This window comes from Siniperca chuatsi, linkage group LG1 (genome assembly GCF_020085105.1).
Source record: "Siniperca chuatsi isolate FFG_IHB_CAS linkage group LG1, ASM2008510v1, whole genome shotgun sequence".
Classification (NCBI taxonomy): domain Eukaryota; kingdom Metazoa; phylum Chordata; class Actinopteri; order Centrarchiformes; family Sinipercidae; genus Siniperca; species Siniperca chuatsi.
In genome coordinates this window covers 17950209-17969907 of record NC_058042.1, presented here as the reverse complement: position 1 = coordinate 17969907, position 19699 = coordinate 17950209, and the positions used below count along the sequence as shown (strand labels likewise).

The window sequence follows — 19699 nt, the reverse complement described above, 5'->3', positions numbered from 1 at the left end:
CATTTTCCAAGACATATCATAGTGTTTTTAATGTGTTTTTCACATATTCCAACATTGGTTTTAATTCATTTCTGTAATGTATGAAAATTAATTTGTCGAGGCTTGAAACAAGCATGAGATAATCCTTTTCAGTAAACATTGCTATTAATCACCACCTGTGAGTGACTCCTACCACTTTGTGTGAATGGTTGTGAACTAATCTTTTAGATTTTGTGATGTGGCTACCATATCCTCGTATATACCACCTCCCCCAAACTTTTTAAAGGACTTGGTTAAATAGGGTAGTTGATAAGACTTTAAGAAATATGCAGAGGATTAATGAGTGGACAATCTAATAATTGGAACATAGCACTCTGTTTCTCTTAGAACTGCTAAATATTTACAGTGTGAAAGCAATACATTTACAAAAGATAGCCTAGCTCCCACTGTCATTCTCTGCAGCCCACTCCCATTTTCCTCACCCCACTGAGAATTTTATTTCCCCATTCTCATAATATGACTTCCTGTCTCAATGTGCCCCTAATTCCTCATGTAGGCGATTATGCAGCTCAATTCACAAACCTCTGCCTCTGTTAACATCTATCTGTATCCCTTTTTTGTATTTCCTTCTTCCCTACTTTATATTAATGTATCTGAAAATAGTTCCCAGAAGTGATTGCACCAAGCTTGGAATGCTATGGCTTGTCTAATCTGCCTTTTCTGTTTTCCTGACTTTCAAAGATGTCTTGGCTCGCTAGAGAATGTAGGGATGAGCTTCGCTAAAGGGGGGATGGGCAGCAGGGGAGCAGGAGGGCTGGGAAGCAAAGGCCAACAGAATGAGCAATGAAAGCTTTGTTTATACAGCCAGTGGTCCAATTTGTGTTTGTGTGTAGCTGTATATTATATTTTCACAGTTGCCTGTTTATTAGGTACATGTAGCTAAAACGAATGCAGTTTAATACAAAGGTCCTGCAATAAACTGACAGGTGTTTTTTATTTTGTCCACCCCATTTATATCAAGGGCAGGCGGAATAACAGAAACACCTCTGACCTCTCAACTGGCAACTGAGTGTACATTGTCCTATATAATTCAGCTGCACAGTGCTAACGTAGCTTCAAGTAAGCCTACATTAATAAAGAAAATTCTCCCCTTTCCTTTGGTGTTCATTATTGTGTTGTAGTAGTATTTTCTCTCATGTCTATGGACAGAGGAGTGTTTTTTCAACCAACAGCAGCATTTTAGAGACATGGTACAAAATGTTACTGAAATTAGGGCAAAGGAACCATTAACCCAAACCTGCTCTTCTCACATTGCTCAGTGACATGCTGTCAGTATGGATATCTTTAATTTGAACTGCTGGCTGTTATTTATTTGCCCGTGCTGCTCCACAGTTTGCTCACTTGTGAAGCAGTGCATTAGGAGAACATTCCAGTGTTTTAACAGTGCACTGTGGGGCATGTTTGGCTGCAGGTTTACCCAGAGCGCACGCAGTGAGTTACAATAAACAAGGATTATGTAGCTGATATGGATCAATTAAAAAAAAAAAGGCCTTGATCAGTCCCTGCCCTGAATCTGCATATCAGCCCAGGACATGCATAGTAGTAGGGTCACAAAACTTTTGGAATGTCATTAGAATTTTTGTGATTACAACACATTCTGTCATCCATGTATAAAATTTGATGACAAACCTTTATTTAAACTTGAAGAACCATTGAAGTTCCCCTCATTTGCAATGATGTCGAGTTACATACAAGTTACAAATATAGGACAAACTCAGATGAGAATGAAGAAACATCTATTAAAATAGTTAGACACTGAGGCAGAGAGATTTGTTACCATGGTTTTAAATTGTCCAAAGTTTGGACGATTGATTTTTAGCGTGTGTTGAAAATCATTCCAAGTATTTGGGGCACTAAAATAAAAGGCTGACTTTCCAAATTCAGTCCGTGTTCGGAGGACCTTGAGCGTAAGCCAGTCATTTGAGTGAGGGTTCAAAGTTCAAACACAGCATCATTGAGAAAATAGTAATGCTGTTCCTGTGTTTGAGATGGCTAAAAACAAACAGGTATTAAAGTCACATGCTTTACATGACTGATCCACAAACATATCCCATCAGCCTAAGCGTTGGTAGCCTTAAACAAAACATTGTACTAGATTACACGCACATTTTCTTTGGTTCTTTATTATTTTATAACCTCTGCTTTTATTTATACATTATATATTTTGAATATAACTTTTCCAAATTTTTCTTTTGCATTTTATAAAAGGTTCAGCCATTTATGGGCTTGTCATTTATTCATATGTCGCTAAATAGAAGTACATTTGTGAGACAGTTTCAATATTGTATTTTGAATGTGTATTTCTTGTGCTTTTACATTAATAAGGATGGTCCCAAGCAAAATGTACTGTACCAACATACAGGGTTTGCATGCCGTTCTGTAATAATAATGATACATTTTCTTTCTATTTTATAAAGGGATAAGCATCAGTTTCAGTACTCATTATATCAGCCAGTTCTCTACTCAGTGCTTAGAGTTAGAAAGCGACATCATCGTATCCTTCATTGTGAAGACAAATTCGATACTTTTGTCAGTGCAGAGCTTGATGCCTCAAATTGTTTACCACTCTTACACAGTGCTATTCCTGCCTTGTATGATCTCATTCCTTTAACTCCCAAACCAGTAGTTTACTCTATATTACCGCAGTGCTCAGCCCTCAGTCCTCAGCGCTCCTCTGATCCCTGGGGCATGCGGCTCACATCACGTTGGCTTGGCACAACCTCAGCTTTGTCAAGACACCCATTCCCATAGTGTTCATGTTTACAATGTAGTGTTTTCCTCTTGGCTACCCCCCCCACCCTCAGGGGGTCATGGTGGTAAACAGATATTTACAAAATAATCCCAGGTCTACTTAATTAGGAACCCCTCCCTAGTGACCAGTCCTGCTCCCTAGGATCAACCGAGAGCTGAGGAGCCTGGCCAATTAGACCTCAACACAACCACCATGCGCCCCCCTCTGCTTACCGCCTTCATTGCGGTGTGTTTTTGTGGGTAGTCACAAGTGTGTGCATGTATATTTAGCGATTTGTGAAATATGAAAGTTAATAAGCTTCCTCTTTTATTCCATTCGCATTGTGCAGCATGTCTCACAGGAAATTGAATTGGATGCAGACAGTATGAGCTAATGGGAATCCCCCTTATCACAAACAGCAATGAGAAAGACATTTCCTGCATTAAAACACATCTGAGGAATGTGATCAAAGCCAAACTCTTTCAGCATTTAGCGTTCTACATAATTAAAAAAAGGATAAATAATGTAACAAGTTCATAACATTACATACTATTGTTTATTTATTTACACTTTTTTACAGAGTCCAATCTTGGAGTCTTTGAACTCCTTTTGAAATACAAAATAATAAATAACACAAACATTTGTGTGAGCTTTGCTATCAACTTTTATTGATTGTATTAATACAATTCATTTAGTCTATTATTTATTTTATTGTAAATTTTATTAAGTGCCATCCATCTATTTCTTGTACCCACTTGTTTCCAGTTTAAAGTTTCCAATTTACCTGACCTATCTTCTCTGTGGTCTGCGGGAAACCCATGCAAACACGAAGTAAAATCACTCCAATAAGGATTTATTGAATCACTTGATAATTTCTGTGATAATTTTATGATTTAATCAATAAGAATCGCTGAGCTAGTCTATAATTTAGTTTGAGACACCAAACGTTTCAAAGAAGTTGTGGTTAACAGGGCAGCGCTTTTAGCACTCCCTCTGCTCCTGTGCACGCTCTCAGGGAACAACATTGAAGTCCCCCAGCCACAAAGCTCCATGGTATCCAGCTTTACAGTACTCACATACAGTCTCTAGTCTCTTGTCCCTTGGGCTTATCCCTCCTCCCTCTGATCACCTGACTTTATGGCACTGTGTGGGGAAATGCGGCTATTCCCTGGCCTCTCACTCCAGTCTCAGAGAGCAAGGGGTAGAGCGACAGGAGCCTTTGAGAGAGAAAATTAAAAAGAAGAAAAGAGGAAGGGCCGAAGGCAGGGCAAGTGAGGTACAGAGCATTAGAGCGAGATATAGGAAAAAGGAATGTGGGTGGAAAGAATGATGAGAGTGGTTGGGTGGTCGTGGATGCAGAGCTCCATGATGGTAGTCCTGAGAGAGCAAGCTGTCTGTACTTTCTGACAGAGCTTTCACACATGTGGCTTAATTCCTTTTAAACATAGCTGAAATTAGGCATGTGCCAATCTACACATTTATTGATTTTATTGTATTTCACTCTTTGCAGCTATATTTCTGAGATGTGCAAGGACATTTAAATGGGATTGTGTGTATGTACTAATGTTTTTGAGTCAACTTGTGTGCCATTGTGGTCTACGTTGTCCTACCATGCTTTCCAGCAAGTCACTAAGTCAGACTGATTTTTTTAATACTAAACAGAAAAATCAGTGAGGACAACAGTCCACAAACACTGTTTGGCTATTTTTTTTAAATTTAGATTTTTTTTTAATTGACTGACAAATTTAAAAACTGTTTTAGAGACTGCAGTAAAAAATGCTTTTAAATGCTTTTGTCAGAATTGTCCACTGTTGCTTCCTCGCCCTATCTTTGCACCAGCAGCCTTTTGTCAAAGCAGCCGCTCTCCTGGAAATGACCTTTAGAGTCTGGCTCTGGCGAAGCAAATGCTCCACTGAGCTGTTAGAATATTCTTGAGACAGGCGGTCCTGTACTGCAGTTACACTGTTACTGTAATAGTTTCTTTTATGTCTGTGTGTGTCAACAGGTCACGCTCAGTGGGGGGTCTTGGCAGGATTTGGGCTAGTAGTTGCTCCCAGAATCGTCTCCAGGAGCCACGGGGACGTCACAGACTCTCCACCGTCATCCAACCACTGCGTCAGAATGCTGGGGAGGTGGTGGACCTCACTGTCGATGAAGATGGTAAGAATAAACGCAGTGAAACGTCCTTCTTCCAAGTACTTCTGTTTAAATGATAACTATATAGTATAGCATAGTTTCAACACAGGTTTCACTTTATCTGCCACCTCCCAGCTGTGATGCCTTGATATCTTGCTGTGTCTTGTGCTGCATATATGTGAAGGTCACAGAAGCTATTCTTCTGTGATATGACAAACTATCATTTGTCCTTATTCTCAGATGTTTCCTAACTACAAGCCATGAAGAGGAAACTTCTTAAGTGATCTGTGATATTAGCTTTGAATTTATATAGTCAAATACATCTTAACAAGTTTAATGTCAAAAAGGTTGACATGGAGCTATCTTTTTGGTCACTTCACCCTGGATTTTTAGTAGATCAATTTTCAAGAAGTTGCAGAGCTTCAACTTAAGCCACACACCAAATCTCTTACATTTTTTTCTTAATTTAGAAATGAAATATGAGCTTTATGGAGGACACAAGGAGTAATGAGCCAGTATTTAAAGTGAGCGTAACCCAACTGTTTACTACAAGAATAATGTGTTGTATTCAGTTACCAAACATTTGTCGGAGACAGAGCAAACATAAAATCTAGTTTTACAAATGTGCTAACAATAGCCGTTAGCAAAAATAATGTTTTAGATCCTCATATTTATGTAGTTTAAATCAACTAGTAAAATAAGAATGGGTTGTTACTATGCTTTAAACTTTAACTCTAATGTGCATCAATTAACTACTCAGTTATAGGAATCACGAGTTAGTTGGTCTACATTAACCGTTAATCTACGTTAACCTCAAGCAGTACCATATTTATTTGCATTTCTTTTCACAGTACACAAGTACTTTATTTTCTGTAAAAGGGAACTGCTTTGTAACCATAGGCATTTGTGTGACTTAAGCCCAATGTCAATTTCTTTATCAGCCCACGCCCATGACAGATAGTAAAATGGTAGAGCACTGAGTATTAGAGTATTTGCATTTCTTAGGAGAAAGAGGGGAAATTAATTTGTGAATATGAAAAGCAGATGGAGTGTACACACTGGAATGCTAATAAGGTTTGCTCTTCTCCTCGCCTGCTAAGCCTCTGCAGACAAGTACACACTTGCTACAGTCCACGCTAGGATTCTTTTTTCCAGACAAAGTGTCAAGTTGGATTTTAGGTGGCCAGATGAATTGTCAAAATCACACCTTTTTATCTACAAGTAACAACTGGTACAGTTGGGGAGTTTCCTGGCCATGGACCCAAAATAGTTTTGTGTTTTGATGTTTTGTTCGCCGAGCCACTTAGTTATCGCTCCACTTAGTTATCGCTTTTGCCTTATGGCATTGTTCGTCACCAAACTGTTCTTGGATGAGTGGGAGAAGTTGCGCTCAGAGGATGTTTTGGTACCATTCTTTATTCGTGGCTATGTTCTTAGGCAAAATTGTGAGTGAGCCCACTCCCTTGGCTGAGAAGCAACCCCACACATGAATGGTCTCAGGATGCTTTACTGTTGGCATGACACAGGACTGATGGTAGCTCTCACCTTGTCTTCTACGGACAAGCTTTTTTCCGGATGCCCCAAACATTCAGAATAGGGGATTCATCAGAGAAAATTACTTTACCCCAGTCCTCAGCAGTCCAATCCCTGTACCTTTTGCAGAATCAGTCTGTCCCTGATGTTTTTCCTGGAGAGAAGTGGCTTCTTTGCTGCCCTTCTTGACATCAGGCCATCCTCCAAAAGTCTTCACCTCACTGTGCGTGCAGATGTACTCACACATACCTGCTGCCATTCCTGAGCAAGCTCTGCACTGGTGGTGCCCCGATCCCAGCTGAATCAACTTTAGGAGATGGTCCTGGCACTTGCTGGACTTTCTTGGGCACCATGAAGCCTTCTTCACAACAATTGAACCTTTCTCCTTGAAGTTCTTGATGATCCGATAAATGGTTGATTGAGGTGCAATCTTACTAGCAGCAATATCCTTGCCTGTGAAGCCCTTTTTGTGCAAAGCAATGATGGCGGCACACCTTTCCTTGCAGGTAACCATGGTTAACAGAGGATGAACGATGATTTCAAGCACCACCCTCCTTTTAAAGCTTCCAGTCTGTTATTCTAACTCAATCAGCATGACAGAGTGATCTCCAGCCTTGTCCTCGTCAACACTCTCACCTGTGTTTACGAGAGAATCACTGACATGATGTCAGCTGGTCCTTTTGTGGCAGGGCAGAAATGCAGTGTAAATGTTTTTTTGGGATTAAGTTCATTTTCATGGCAAAGAGGGACTTTGCAATTATTTGCAATTCATCTGATCACTCTTCATAACATTCTGGAGTATATGCAAATTGCCATCATAAAAACTGAAGCAGCAAACTTTGTGAAAACCAATACTTGTGACATTCTCAAAACTTTTGACCACAGCTATTATTGTAAATCTATTTGAAAACTAACGTAGCATTAAAAGGAATTTCATTAATAGTAGGATAATTTGGGGAACAAAACATACAGAGTAAGACATACATACACCGACCCCTCTCCTACGAAATATTTACAAATGAAAATTTGCTCTCCCTCTGATTAAGTTGTCATTAATCCTTCTCTAAATTATCACCTGACTTTTTTTCTCCCCAGATCTCTCAGTTGTGCCAACGACCTCTGGCAGCATTCACCCTCAAACAGTCAGGTCGTCCTCGTCATCATCTTCCCATCATGCCTCTACCTCAGAGCTCAATTATGTCCCAGGCCCTTCCACTAGCTGCCCAGGCTCAATACCTGAAAGTATGCACACACAGAGGCCAAGTGGCTCCACTCGCACAGCCACAGAGGGTAAGACAGGCATTTCGACTCTTTTGCTTGGAGGCAGCTTGAGTCCAAGATTACTTTCTTTCAGCTGCTGATATAACTTAAAATGCTCTATATTGTGTAGTCACATGTCACCCTAGGTCACCTTTATTTTTCTTCTTTTTTTGCCCTTTAAAATGCTAACCTGCTGTTCCATCTTAGATTTCTCTTAATCATATATCTTACTCTCACCAGATGACAGCAGACCTGGTTTGTCAGGTACAGCAGGAGAAAACGCAGGCACGGCCATGCCCAGACTGCCATCCTGCTGTCAGCAGCACTCCCCGTGTGGAGGGCCCTCCCCGGGTCACCTATCCCTGAGCCACTCCCATTCAAGCTGCTTGCAGGCGTCGTCCTCTCAGCAGACTAGTGGCTCTCAGCACGGCCACAGTCATGGCCACAGCAACGCTCACCACTTCATCCACCATGTCCATCACCCAGCACCACAGCCCCCGGGCACCCTGCCCTTTCAAGAGCCGAACTGCCCTGTGGAGCGACCCAGTGCTCTGCCCGCACCCTGCGCTGTTGTCAGCAGCAGCAGCAACATTAGTAGTAGCAGCAACACAGGCCTCTACCATGACCAGGTATGCCCATGCTGCATTCAATATAAATATATATAAATATATATATAAATTCCTTGTGTCTCACTTCAAGTATGAATACTGTATGAATGAGGTGAGAAGATCACCTTTTAAGTGTCAAAGTTTTTAAAATGGTCTTGCTATGCTTTTATACTATGCTAACAACCTCCTCTACTTAGTCAAAGCATCATCCTACCCTCCTCCCCTTCAGTTCATAGTCCAACACTTGTCACTCACCAAGATGAGCTCTCTATCTTGAAACAGCATTTAGCTATAGAGTTAGGCCTCGTTCAGACTGCCAGCCCAATACGTATCCAGATTGTATCCAGATTGATTTTAGAAATTCTGGACAGCAAAAAAACACGATTTTTGCAAGTCAGATCCAAGCCACATTTGGAGGTGGTTTGAAATGCGATTCCAATCAGATTTCTACAGATGTGTCTCAGTCCGAACACTCTGGCCACTCAAAATTTTATTTATTTTTTTTTTTTTAAATAAGATTTCGTTGGACATAGTATATGACTTGAATTGTGTATGACTTGTGCGTGACTGTATTTGAACTCTGGCTTATTTAGTATTCCACAAGAGAAGTTTGTCCCTCTTCCTTCTATAACATCTCTGCCTTCCTTCCACAGCAAACTCTGCCAGTGGACCTGAGCAATAGCAGCATTCGGAGCGGTGGAAACAATGGGGCTAGTTTCCATGGCAGCACCTCGGCCTTTGACCCATGCTGCCCAGGCTCCACCTCACGGCCTCCTGCTTACGTCTCCCAGGCTACCCCTGGGCCCAGCCAGCCAGCTGTGGTGGACTCATTCAGCTCCTCCATGGTGGCTCAGCCCCAGCCACAAACACAACCCCAGCCCTGCAGACATTACATGCACCCTTCCTGTGAGTACACCGCCTTCATGCAGTACAGGAAACCAGGCATTCACCACTGGTTTAGTTTTTCAAATCAGAATTTTAATTTTAAATTTAGTCATCCCTTTTTGTATTCATAAATAAAGTCAACATGTTTTAAATGGATTGTTAGTTTAGGCTGGAGGGGCATGGCAGTGTCTGTGTTGGTGTTTGATTGACAGCAGCTGGCAGGCTGCCAGAGTGCCCGTGTTACATCGTAGGGAACGAGAGACAAAATAAAAAAACTGCAGACTTGCTGTTTGGCTCAGTGTGACTGTCTGCTCTGCCTCTGATAGAATGATGACGTTACTGCTTTATGCGAGATTTGATTGGCTGTATTAAAATAAGGTTTCTATCTACGTAGACGGGTAATGGAGTGGTATTTTGTGGTATTAACGCAAAACTAGGGGGCGCCATCATGAAAACAAAAAAATATAAAATATAATGTTCTCCCTTTTGGTTTCTGATTTTTTTTTTTTTTTTTCTCAAAGGAGAACACGAGACAAGCAATTTACAGTGCAGATATGAATGCTGTAGCAGACAAATCTAAATGCAATTTAATTTCAGTTGGACTTTCAGCTACTGCATTTAGAAAATTCTCTCATTCGCAGTGCCACAGTTCTTGTGAGAATTGGCAGACAGCTGCACTCCTAAAACCTAATGCTAATGGTAATTAAAAAGAGTGTGATGGTTAATGTGCCAAGTGCTGTGGGAACTGTTCCAGGCAGAAGTAGTTAATGGCTCATTCTACTCAGAATAGCTCAGTATGGAGAGTGAAGCGGTGTGACCGAGCTCCTTGGTGGGGATGTAGTAAGAGAGTTAGTTGCCGCTGGTGCCTACGCTCACCTCTCTCTTGCCTGCGTCTCCAAGTAGTAAGGAAGTCTGCACCAAGAAGAACTAAAACAAAAAATAAATTAATATTTATTAAATGGATGACCCACAGTAGTGAGTGAATAGTAGTTTTTTTTGTCTTTGCCAGAAACCGGTCATACTAATAAGAGAAGGTTTGTGTCAACAACAAATAAAAATGCTACAAAGGCATCATCTGTCAATATGTTTGTCTGCTGGCATAAAGTACAAATGTAGAACCCTTTCACCCACATTTTGTCTGCCTGAGGTGAAAAGGTTTTTGTCATTTCCTTAAACGATAAGTCTGGTTACATTCTATATTTCTATAAATTCCACAAAATTACCAACACCAAAAACAAATTGATCCTGAACAAGTATTGCCTGTGTAGCCAAAGCCTGATGTAGCTTATTCCTCTGTGCCATAGAGCTTCATTGTTGTCCAAACAATATTGTAGAAGGGAAAAAAAAACATCACGCTCCACCAAAGACAACAACAGGGAGCTGGGGTTCCAAAAATTATTAAAAACACATCACACGTCTTTTTTTTTTTTTTGTCAAATCCATATACACCTTTCTGCTGCCGTAAATACTCACTAATGCCTTTTTTTTTTAAATAAAATTCTATATTTGTGACCTGTTTTTTTAAAAAAAAAACTCTTTAGTAAGAAAGAATGGGTTTGGGGCTGAGTGCCACAAAAAAGTCAGAAAGTATTGACAGTCAGGCTCACACATTGTTGGATTTGGTCTTTCCATGGGATTTGTTAACAGTAGCAAAAAATATCTATTATTATGTGCAGCCTTATCCTTTAGTGTTTAAAAATGTTATTTATTTATTTATTTTTTACTTTTCTCTTTCCTCAAACCCAGATGGCCCTCTAGCACGCTCACTGCATCATCAGCCCTCCTCCGCCTGTCCTCATTCCCATGGGAACCCCAACTTACACCTCAGCCCCCTCCACAAGGTGATTATGTCATTCCCCACACTGTCACCTTTCATCCGCCACTGCCATCCCACCCTTCAGGCCACGCTGTGCCCCCTGCCCCTCCCCCTCCTCTGTCTACCCACCACCTCTCTAGTTCAAGTGCCCCATTGGCCCAGCATCTGCCTACGGACCACCAGACCCTGCCACACCATATACCGGCACTGGGGGCCTCGGTGCAGAGGCTCCATCAACACGAGATGCTGCAGAGGATGGAGGTGCAGAGGCGCAGGATGATGCAGCACCCCACGTGAGTACCGCCATCTCCCAGCCATTTTTTTCCTCATCCTGAGTGTACATATTAGTGTAAAAGATAAAACTCCTGAATTTGCCTTTCCTTGTAGACGAGCACATGAGCGTCCACCTCCACACCCCCACAGAATGCACCCTAACTACGGCCATGGACACCACATCCATGTGCCACAAACTATGTCTTCCCACCCTCGACAGCCTGAGCAGAGAACAGCATGGTTAGTATCAGAGGCAATGAGGCTTGGCAGATGGCTGGTTTTAGTCCTAATTTAACCCAAGTTTAATGTCATCTAATCACATATTAAATAGTTTTAATGCAACTCTATGGCTCCTTGGTTCAGATCCACTAGAGAAAGTTTTGATGCAATGATGAACGATCGCTTGTTATGTTTGTCAACAGGGAGCTTGGCATCGAGGCTGGAGTGACTGTGGCACCATACCCTTCAGGGCACCTGCACTCCCACCTGCCCCATTACCATCCTCCCCCCAGACTGCACCACTTCCCCATCCCCTTCATGGTGAGAGAAACCCTCAGCACATATGCATACATTAGCATAAATGAGAAAGAATCACTTTCGTATGAAGCGTGGCTTAGATTAATGGTGTTGGCCCCTTATTTATATGTCAGTTATTTCAAGGATGGTTTGGTGAACCACATGCATAATGCATTATCAATTAATAGTAGCTCATCAGGCATTTCAAGTGCACACTCAACAAATCCAGAAGCCTTGAGACAGATCCCGCACAAATATAGTCGACAGTTTCCTGATGTTATTGCTTTTTTCCTTGGTCACCCTCAAACATCCAAAGGTTAGGTGTTTTCTCCAGTCAGTTCTCCTCTGTAGCATCGATGCAAGTGCACATAAAGCCAGGCAGCTGTTTTCCAAATGTTTTGAGCACATCCAGTTTATCACAGCGTCCCCGGTGAGAATTAGGGGGGTAGAGAAGTAGAACCAAAGGATATGCAAGTGAATTTTGATGAACAGTCTCAGCAGAGTTCATTAGTTTTAATTTTTATACATCTATGACCTTCATCATTAAATATTTGCCATGTGAACACATTCAGTAGCCCCTCTAATTGTTTTTTAAATAAGTTATCTTCTTAAAACTCAAATTTAAATTTTAGATCTGCCACCAGCACTTACAGTTCACACAAAATTCTAATTAAACACATACAAAGGGTATAGTTAATCTTAAAGTGGCAATAATCTACATTTTTATAATAACAATGTATCAAATGACAATATAAAAATGATGTGAAACGGGTTGTTTGTAATGATGAACCTACATAGAATTATTAGCTTTACAGAGCTTTATAGCAAGTTTTAGTTCATTGTTTAGCTGTTCGGCCCACAAATGACTGTTTTTGTCAACTGTCACTGCTCTCATAGCGATGTTTTTGGCCGCAGCAGGCAGCGGATTTCAGCAAAAAGCCTCTTAAAAACCCACAATACCCTACCTGCTCAGCACCAAATGGCAGACAGACCTGAACATAGTGGAGCATTTAGTCACTAAAGAGCCTGATATTGGCCTTACATTCATCAGGAGGCCAGAAACACGATTCCAAATGAATGATAATGTTGCTCTGTAACTGCTGAATGTGAAAATAAGCAACTGTTTGCTAACACTAACACCATATCAACTTAATAGGCGATATGTTCACAACTTGTTTCCGCTGTCCCAAGTGGCCAGAAAACATGTATTTCAGGTTTAATGTTATTCTCTGAGAACATGTATCCCTCTCTCTATAAGAAACTGATCCCAGACTCTGCCAGTTTCCCAAATACATGTATGAATACAGTAATACGGCTTTGCTCAAAGTCAAATGACTCAGCCACTAATAGCATACATTATGTTGTAACACTCACCAGAAGCTTAAGACCCTGTCAAATAAAATAAGGTCTTTAAAAAGTGTGAAATTATGAAATTAAAAATGTATAGGAACCCTTTGATCCAGAAGGATTAAGTGTATTCATTTATGAGAGAGACATGCTGAGATTATTCTGAGAAAATGTTTTCCTCAAGTTAAACAAAATGTGTTGTGCATGTTTTCTCACAGCACACTGGCATATCTGAAGTGACCTATCCGCACATTCGGTACATCTCATCTAGAATGACTGGCTTTGGAAGAACCTATGAGGTGAGGACTGTTTTTTTATTTTTTATTTTACAGTTGTTAAATGTGTTTTTACCAGTCCCAAGACAACTCAAGTAAATTTATTACCGCTTCATTCATGACTGCCATCATCAATATTAACTTTATAGTTGTTTGACTCACGTCACCACATGATGCTAGTTTCATACTGTAATAATGAGGACACATTATAACAGTAGTAACAGGAGACACATTGTATTCAAAATACACAGTTGAATTTAAACACAGCTGTCATAGAGAAAGGAGAAAGCAGGATATAATACTATAGTGGAAGTGCATACAAAGAAAAAGTTTAATATCTTGACAACAAAATCTTAACTCAAGGTCCACTTACTAGGTTTTCCCAAAGCATTCAACCACATCTCACGGTCTTCATCAGTGGATGGAGTTTGCTCAGTTTAATGTCTTGTTAAAGTCGAGGCAGTTGTAACTCAGTTGGCAGAGCAGATCTGCTGTTAAACATAATGTTGGTGTTTGATACCTCTGCGGATGATTTACTTTTTTTATAAACAAGTCTAACTCACTGAGTCACAGGGTTCAACAACTAAATTGGTTTGGATTATTGAAAGAAAAGCAAAGCTTTAGTTGGTAAAAAGCACCAAGGCAGAAATCATCTGCCCAGGTGTGCTTCAGTTTTGTGCCAAAATGTGCACCCGTCTGTCATTCTCATAGCAGTTTGTTTATTCTACTTCCATTCAGGACCTGCTGCATTTAGAGGAAAGATTGGGGACTGTGAACCGAGGAGCCTCTCAGGGAACTATAGAGAGGTGCACTTACCCGCACAAGTACAAAAAGGTGAGGACTTCTGAGAGTGTGTGTGTGTGTGTGTGTGTGTGTGTGTGTGTGTGTAGCAATGCATATATTGTTCACTGGATTATGTAGATACTGTGTGTTAGTTGTGCATGTCTGTTACAGTTTATTCTGGGACAGAGTGCGCAGTGGTCTTTTGTGCTCATTTCAAATGTCTGATGTTTTTCCAACATTTAGCAAAATTCTGTAGTGTGTTTTATCAGACATTGCATCTGTGAAGACATTGTTGGGGAAAAGTTTCCTTAGAGGTTTCCAAATGTATCTAAATAAGCAATCTAACACCCTGCCACCCAATACAGAAGGTGTTGGAGAGAGACATTGACCAACAGTTAACCCCTGAAGCTTGGGCATCTATTGGGAAAAATATGCACGCAACCCCAGAATCGGTGAGAAATAATGAACAAATCAATTTGGAAACATGTCTCTGCTCACATGTACAGTAGATGTTAGTATTAGTCTTGGGGGCCAGGGAATTCGGCTCTAGAATAACTTTGATTTGGATAACTTTGGTTTGTTTAGCATAGAGACAACAGATAGAAAGTTTTTCTGTTTTCAGGACAAAATGACCATTCTCTCTGTCCCCAAAAGAATTTAATGTTCTTTGTTGAAGTGTTTGTTCTAAACATAGTTACCACTTTATAGGCAATATTATATTTTTATACAAATGTAATATGTATTTGTAATGTTACCATAGTGTTTTAGTTGAGCAGTTTAATATGTTTAACAGAGTGGATTAAGAGGATTATTAGCCATATGTAATGAGTCTGCTAAGGCAGCTATACTGATCGATGCTGCATATCAAAAGTCATGTTTCCAAATGTTTCTCACAAACAGAGAAAGCTGCATGGTAAGCAAGACGAAGATGAGGGGGCAGATGAAGACACAGAAGAAAAATGCACCATCTGTCTGTCAATACTGGAGGAGGGGGAGGACGTCAGGTAAAGGGCTCCCCTCCTGGGTGTTTGTGCCGTTTTGAGTGTGTTCAATTATGCTTCCAGGGGTGTGTCTGTGAGCGTGTGAACACAGACATGTGGAATGGCAGGTGTAGGTTTGCAGGTGTGTAGTTGTTTCATTTTGCCCCCTTCTCTTGAGAATTTTTTTAAACCCATAGGTATAGTAATCAACAGAAAACCCTAGAGTGCCTTAAAATTACCGGCCTCATGGAACTGCTTTGTGGCACTCACTCAGGTTTCTGCCCTCTGTTGGCAAAAAAGGAAGTGATGAGTGTCACGATTTAATTTTTTACCTTGTTTTTGAAATTTAGATTTTTGCTAATTTTTTCACCTATAAGCATTTCAATGATTTTGACTATAAACATTTTCCATTTCCAAATTATAACACACCATATGACTTATTTTTTTAAATGGTTATGGTCATATTCAGGTAAAACACAGACACAAATTTGTTTGCAAATTTTGTTGTTAGATCTAGTTTTACTTATTTCTGATAGAATCAGATTTTCGTCACACCTCTAGTTTGAAGTATTAATGTTTTCCTAATTGCTAAACTTTGCTATTTCGTAAGGTATCTCTACGCTTGTGTTATCACTTCTACAAAGATTGGAGGAAGTTGTGGGACAGGCTCTGGGAGGAAAGCTTGACTGAGTAGTTTTGCCAGCATTGAATAAAAATCAGAGGGCACCAGTCTCTGAAGAATAAACATGCTTTGAAGGCTCTCCTTTTTTTATAGGATAAGGTTGACGATATTCTATATTTTATTGACTACAAATCCAATGAAAAGACCAAAACCAACAATGTTTTAGACTGTCTCTCGGTACTTTTGGTTTACCCTACCCAGTCTGCGGCACTCAGCCCCAAGCCCATTTCTTCCTACTAAAGATGAAAATCTTAAAAAACAGGTCACAAATATATTTTATTTTTTTAAGGCTTTTAATTTCCCAATACAGAACCACACTGCAGTTTATAATAAATGTTGTGGTTAAAAAATTAGCAAATAGTGTATTTGTTGGGGATTATTTTCAGCTGTGGATTTGGTGCACTAGTGAGTATTTACAGCAGCAGGACAGTATATGTGGAATTGATCAAAATAAACCACAGTGCCCATCTTCATGATAATGAAGGAACATGTCACTCAGTGTAATGGTGGAGCTCATTGATGTGTTTTTTAATAGTTTTTGGACAACAATGGAGCTCTATGGCACAGAGGAATAAGAAATATCAGGCTTTGGCTACACAGGCAATACATGTTTCGTAGGATCAATTCATTGTTGGTTGACAATAAGAAAAACATAAAATATCACCAAAATTATCTTTTAAGCAAATAACAGGGCTAATCAGGCAGTACATCGTTATGACAAAAAACAGATAAAGACCAGAAAGAGGGCAGCAGGTAGACCAGGAGAAGAGCTGGACCACACTGTGTTCTGCTGATCATAAAAGTAAGACAAACCATGTATGTAGGCGGATAAAAACAAGTTAATTTAATAACAGATGTGACTTAAATGCTCTCAAAATTCTGTTTGTAACATTTCTTGTTTCTTCTGCTTCTGTGTTTCCCCACCAGACGCCTACCATGTATGCACCTCTTCCATCAGCTGTGTGTCGATCAGTGGCTCCTCACCAATAAGAAGTGCCCCATCTGCAGAGTGGACATTGAGGCGCAGTTGTCTGCTGAGAGTTGATGCTGTTTTTCTAACAACCCCCTTTGTTGAAAATTTATTTTTGATCATCATTTTCTCCTCAGTACTGCAGTCAACCAAAGATGGCATGAATTACCTGCGCAGCTCTACTATGAGAAAATAAAAAACACCTGACAAAAAAGCATTGAGCCTAGAGTGCCAGCTATCACATATTACTACAACAGCTAGAATTCTCCATTAAGGGTTTAAGATTTTATTGTATTTATAAAGCTTTTATGTAGCTTTTGATTGTTTCCTCAAGTGTCATTTTTGTTTTGTTTCTCTGCATGTTTCCTTGCAATGCATTTCTTTGCACATATAACGTGGGCTTAACACGGCCTAACAACTTGCAGGTGAAGATAGCTGCTCTAGTAAACATGCATTTCTGTAAACCTAATGCCTTGCTTTACTAGAATAGAATGTCAGCCTCCAGTTTAAAAAAAACAAAAAAACAAACATTGCAGGATTCATTTTTACCAATCATTGTATTGATTAGTTTATGTTTAGAAGATGTGGATTGTTAGTGAAAGATGTTTTTTTTAAGTAAATCCAGACATTCCTAACTAGGGAAACATGTTAACAGATCAGCTGCTGTATTAGTGCACACCCAGTATTTCTAGAGTGGAAATAAACTCCAATGTTCACCTCACTCCCAGAATATGCACATGCTTTGCTACGATTACACCCCCCTCCAGCACCTTCATTTGACTAAAAAACCGTTATCACCACCATCTGATGTATTTTAGAGAATGAAAAAGAATGTCACGTCCCTCTCTTGACTGTTCTTTCTAAACCGAACGATTGTTGGGATCTGCTTTGAATCTTTTCTTCATTTTGCCGGGGTTCCTCCCTGCAGACGGGCCTGTGATGGTTAACTAGGTTTCTGTAAGATGATCTCAGGTCTACACGTGTGTAAGAAATTTCACATGAGCCTGCGACCTGGGATCATTTTGTCAATTTGATACCGGCAGTGGCGTTTGACTTTAATTTCCTGTGTGTGTGTGTGTGTGTGTGTTTTCAGAGGGAAATACACAGCTCAATTTGGGATAAATATTTACTGTTTGTTCTCACACTTCAAACCATTTTATCCACCCTCCCTTTTGTCTCTCTGTAGTTGAGCAGCAGCATCCATTTTGACTGCTGCGGAAAGAAAAATACTGTTGACTAACTCACTCGCATAGACTTGCACAAGAGAGAAAAAGGTTGGAGACAGTGAATATGACAGTGCACTGAGGCCATGTATTTCCACTCTGATAAATATAAAAAAGAAAAAAAAAGAAAAAAAAGAAACTTTGAATGGAGTGTTGAAATGCAGTACTTAAAGCAGGTATCCATGCATTCATTGACTTAAAGGCACCAGGATCATATTCTGTGGGATTTATATTAGTTTTAAAAAATAATATTAATAAACTTGGATAACTCTTAATTGAGTCTTTTCCTTGGTGTCTGTTGAAAATCAGATGTTTGAGTGAATGTTGGCTTCTGATGAAGCAGTCGTGCTATTTTATGAAATGTTTAGTGTCTTAAAAGATTTTGAATCTGAATCAATACTGAATATAGTGCTTGTTCAAATAAGTACTGAAAATGGTGTAATCCGGTGCCGCCCATATTAAATGCAATAACGGTTTGGGTGGGAAAAAATGTCATGATTTTGTAGATATATTCTCTTTTGCAATAATGAGTTGTGTTTTTAAGATTACACAATTTCAGTTCCAGTTTCCTTGTACTTGTATATGTTTCACTTTATTTTACCCAAAAGATAATTGATTTGGCAGCAAGATCTAATAAATAAATGCAGTTGGCACAACGGCACAAAAACAATCCAGATATACAGTAAATTCCTCTTTTAGTGCAAGTTTTCATCACCATGGTCAATTGCGAAAAGCAAAGAATAGAGAACTTCCCACTGCCTTAGATTAAGCACAGAAGAATATGCACATTTTAAGTGTATTCATAGCTTCCTGTATTCGACTATTCCAGTTCTATCCTGATAAAGCCCAGTATCCTTTGTCACCCTTCTCACTATTCCCACATTTAGTCTAAAAACAAATTGTCTGTTTTCCACATAGTCAATCAAAATGTCAACCAAATGAGTAAAATAATTGTAATAATTATAAAAGCAATGACATTATCTAGAATTTTCAGATTTTTTTTTTTTTTTTTTTTTTTTTTTTTTAAAAGGTGCCTCTATTGACCTTTTTTGTTTTAATGAAGATCGGTTTGTAATGCCACTTTCTCCCTCTAATCAATAAATAATGCACCTAGTAAAATAGCACATTTTTAATTTAATCTGTGGCTATTCTAATCACCAGACACTGGAGACTAATAGATTCAAGGATTGGATCAGAGATGAGCCCAATGAGGTTAGTTTTCTGAGGTGAAACAAAAGTTATGGGTCCACAGTCCAGGCTGATGTTCAAAGAGAATACATAATAAATATAGTATTTCATAGGAATGTCTTAATGGTTTTCAAGAGTTAGCCTGACTGAGGAATTCAAATAAAACCTATAAAGCATCATAGCGCAAGATCAAATGCAGTATCTACTGCAGCCACAAGGTGGACAAACCAAGAATTTCTCAGTGGAGCACAAAAGAGAAGTAGAGCTGTACCATATCAAGACTTTGAGCAAAGAAGTGACAATGACTGAACTATAAACAGTAAAGTTTGTTGATTTTATTATATCCATGATACAAACAGCCTGTGATGTGCTTCCCTCAACCTTAATAGCATATTGTGTTCTTTATTCTGACAAAGTAACGTAAACAAAACCAGATGTCAAGTTTCTGGTAGAA

The 19699-nt window shown here is 39.6% G+C and overlaps 1 protein-coding gene across 1 annotated transcript in view; it reads left to right on the top strand.

Annotated features, from left to right (window-relative positions):
- rnf111 (ring finger protein 111) overlaps nucleotides 1–18332 on the top strand; it is a 30400-nt gene extending 12068 nt beyond the window's left edge. The window contains 13 exon segments of the mRNA XM_044166035.1: nucleotides 4776–4930; nucleotides 7535–7729; nucleotides 7940–8328; nucleotides 8961–9213; nucleotides 10939–11007; nucleotides 11010–11301; nucleotides 11396–11521; nucleotides 11704–11821; nucleotides 13363–13443; nucleotides 14158–14253; nucleotides 14568–14654; nucleotides 15103–15206; nucleotides 16792–18332. Coding sequence (XP_044021970.1) covers nucleotides 4776–4930; nucleotides 7535–7729; nucleotides 7940–8328; nucleotides 8961–9213; nucleotides 10939–11007; nucleotides 11010–11301; nucleotides 11396–11521; nucleotides 11704–11821; nucleotides 13363–13443; nucleotides 14158–14253; nucleotides 14568–14654; nucleotides 15103–15206; nucleotides 16792–16909 — 2083 coding nt within the window. The 3' untranslated portion in view covers nucleotides 16910–18332.
- Nucleotides 18333–19699: the final 1367 nt, after the last annotated feature.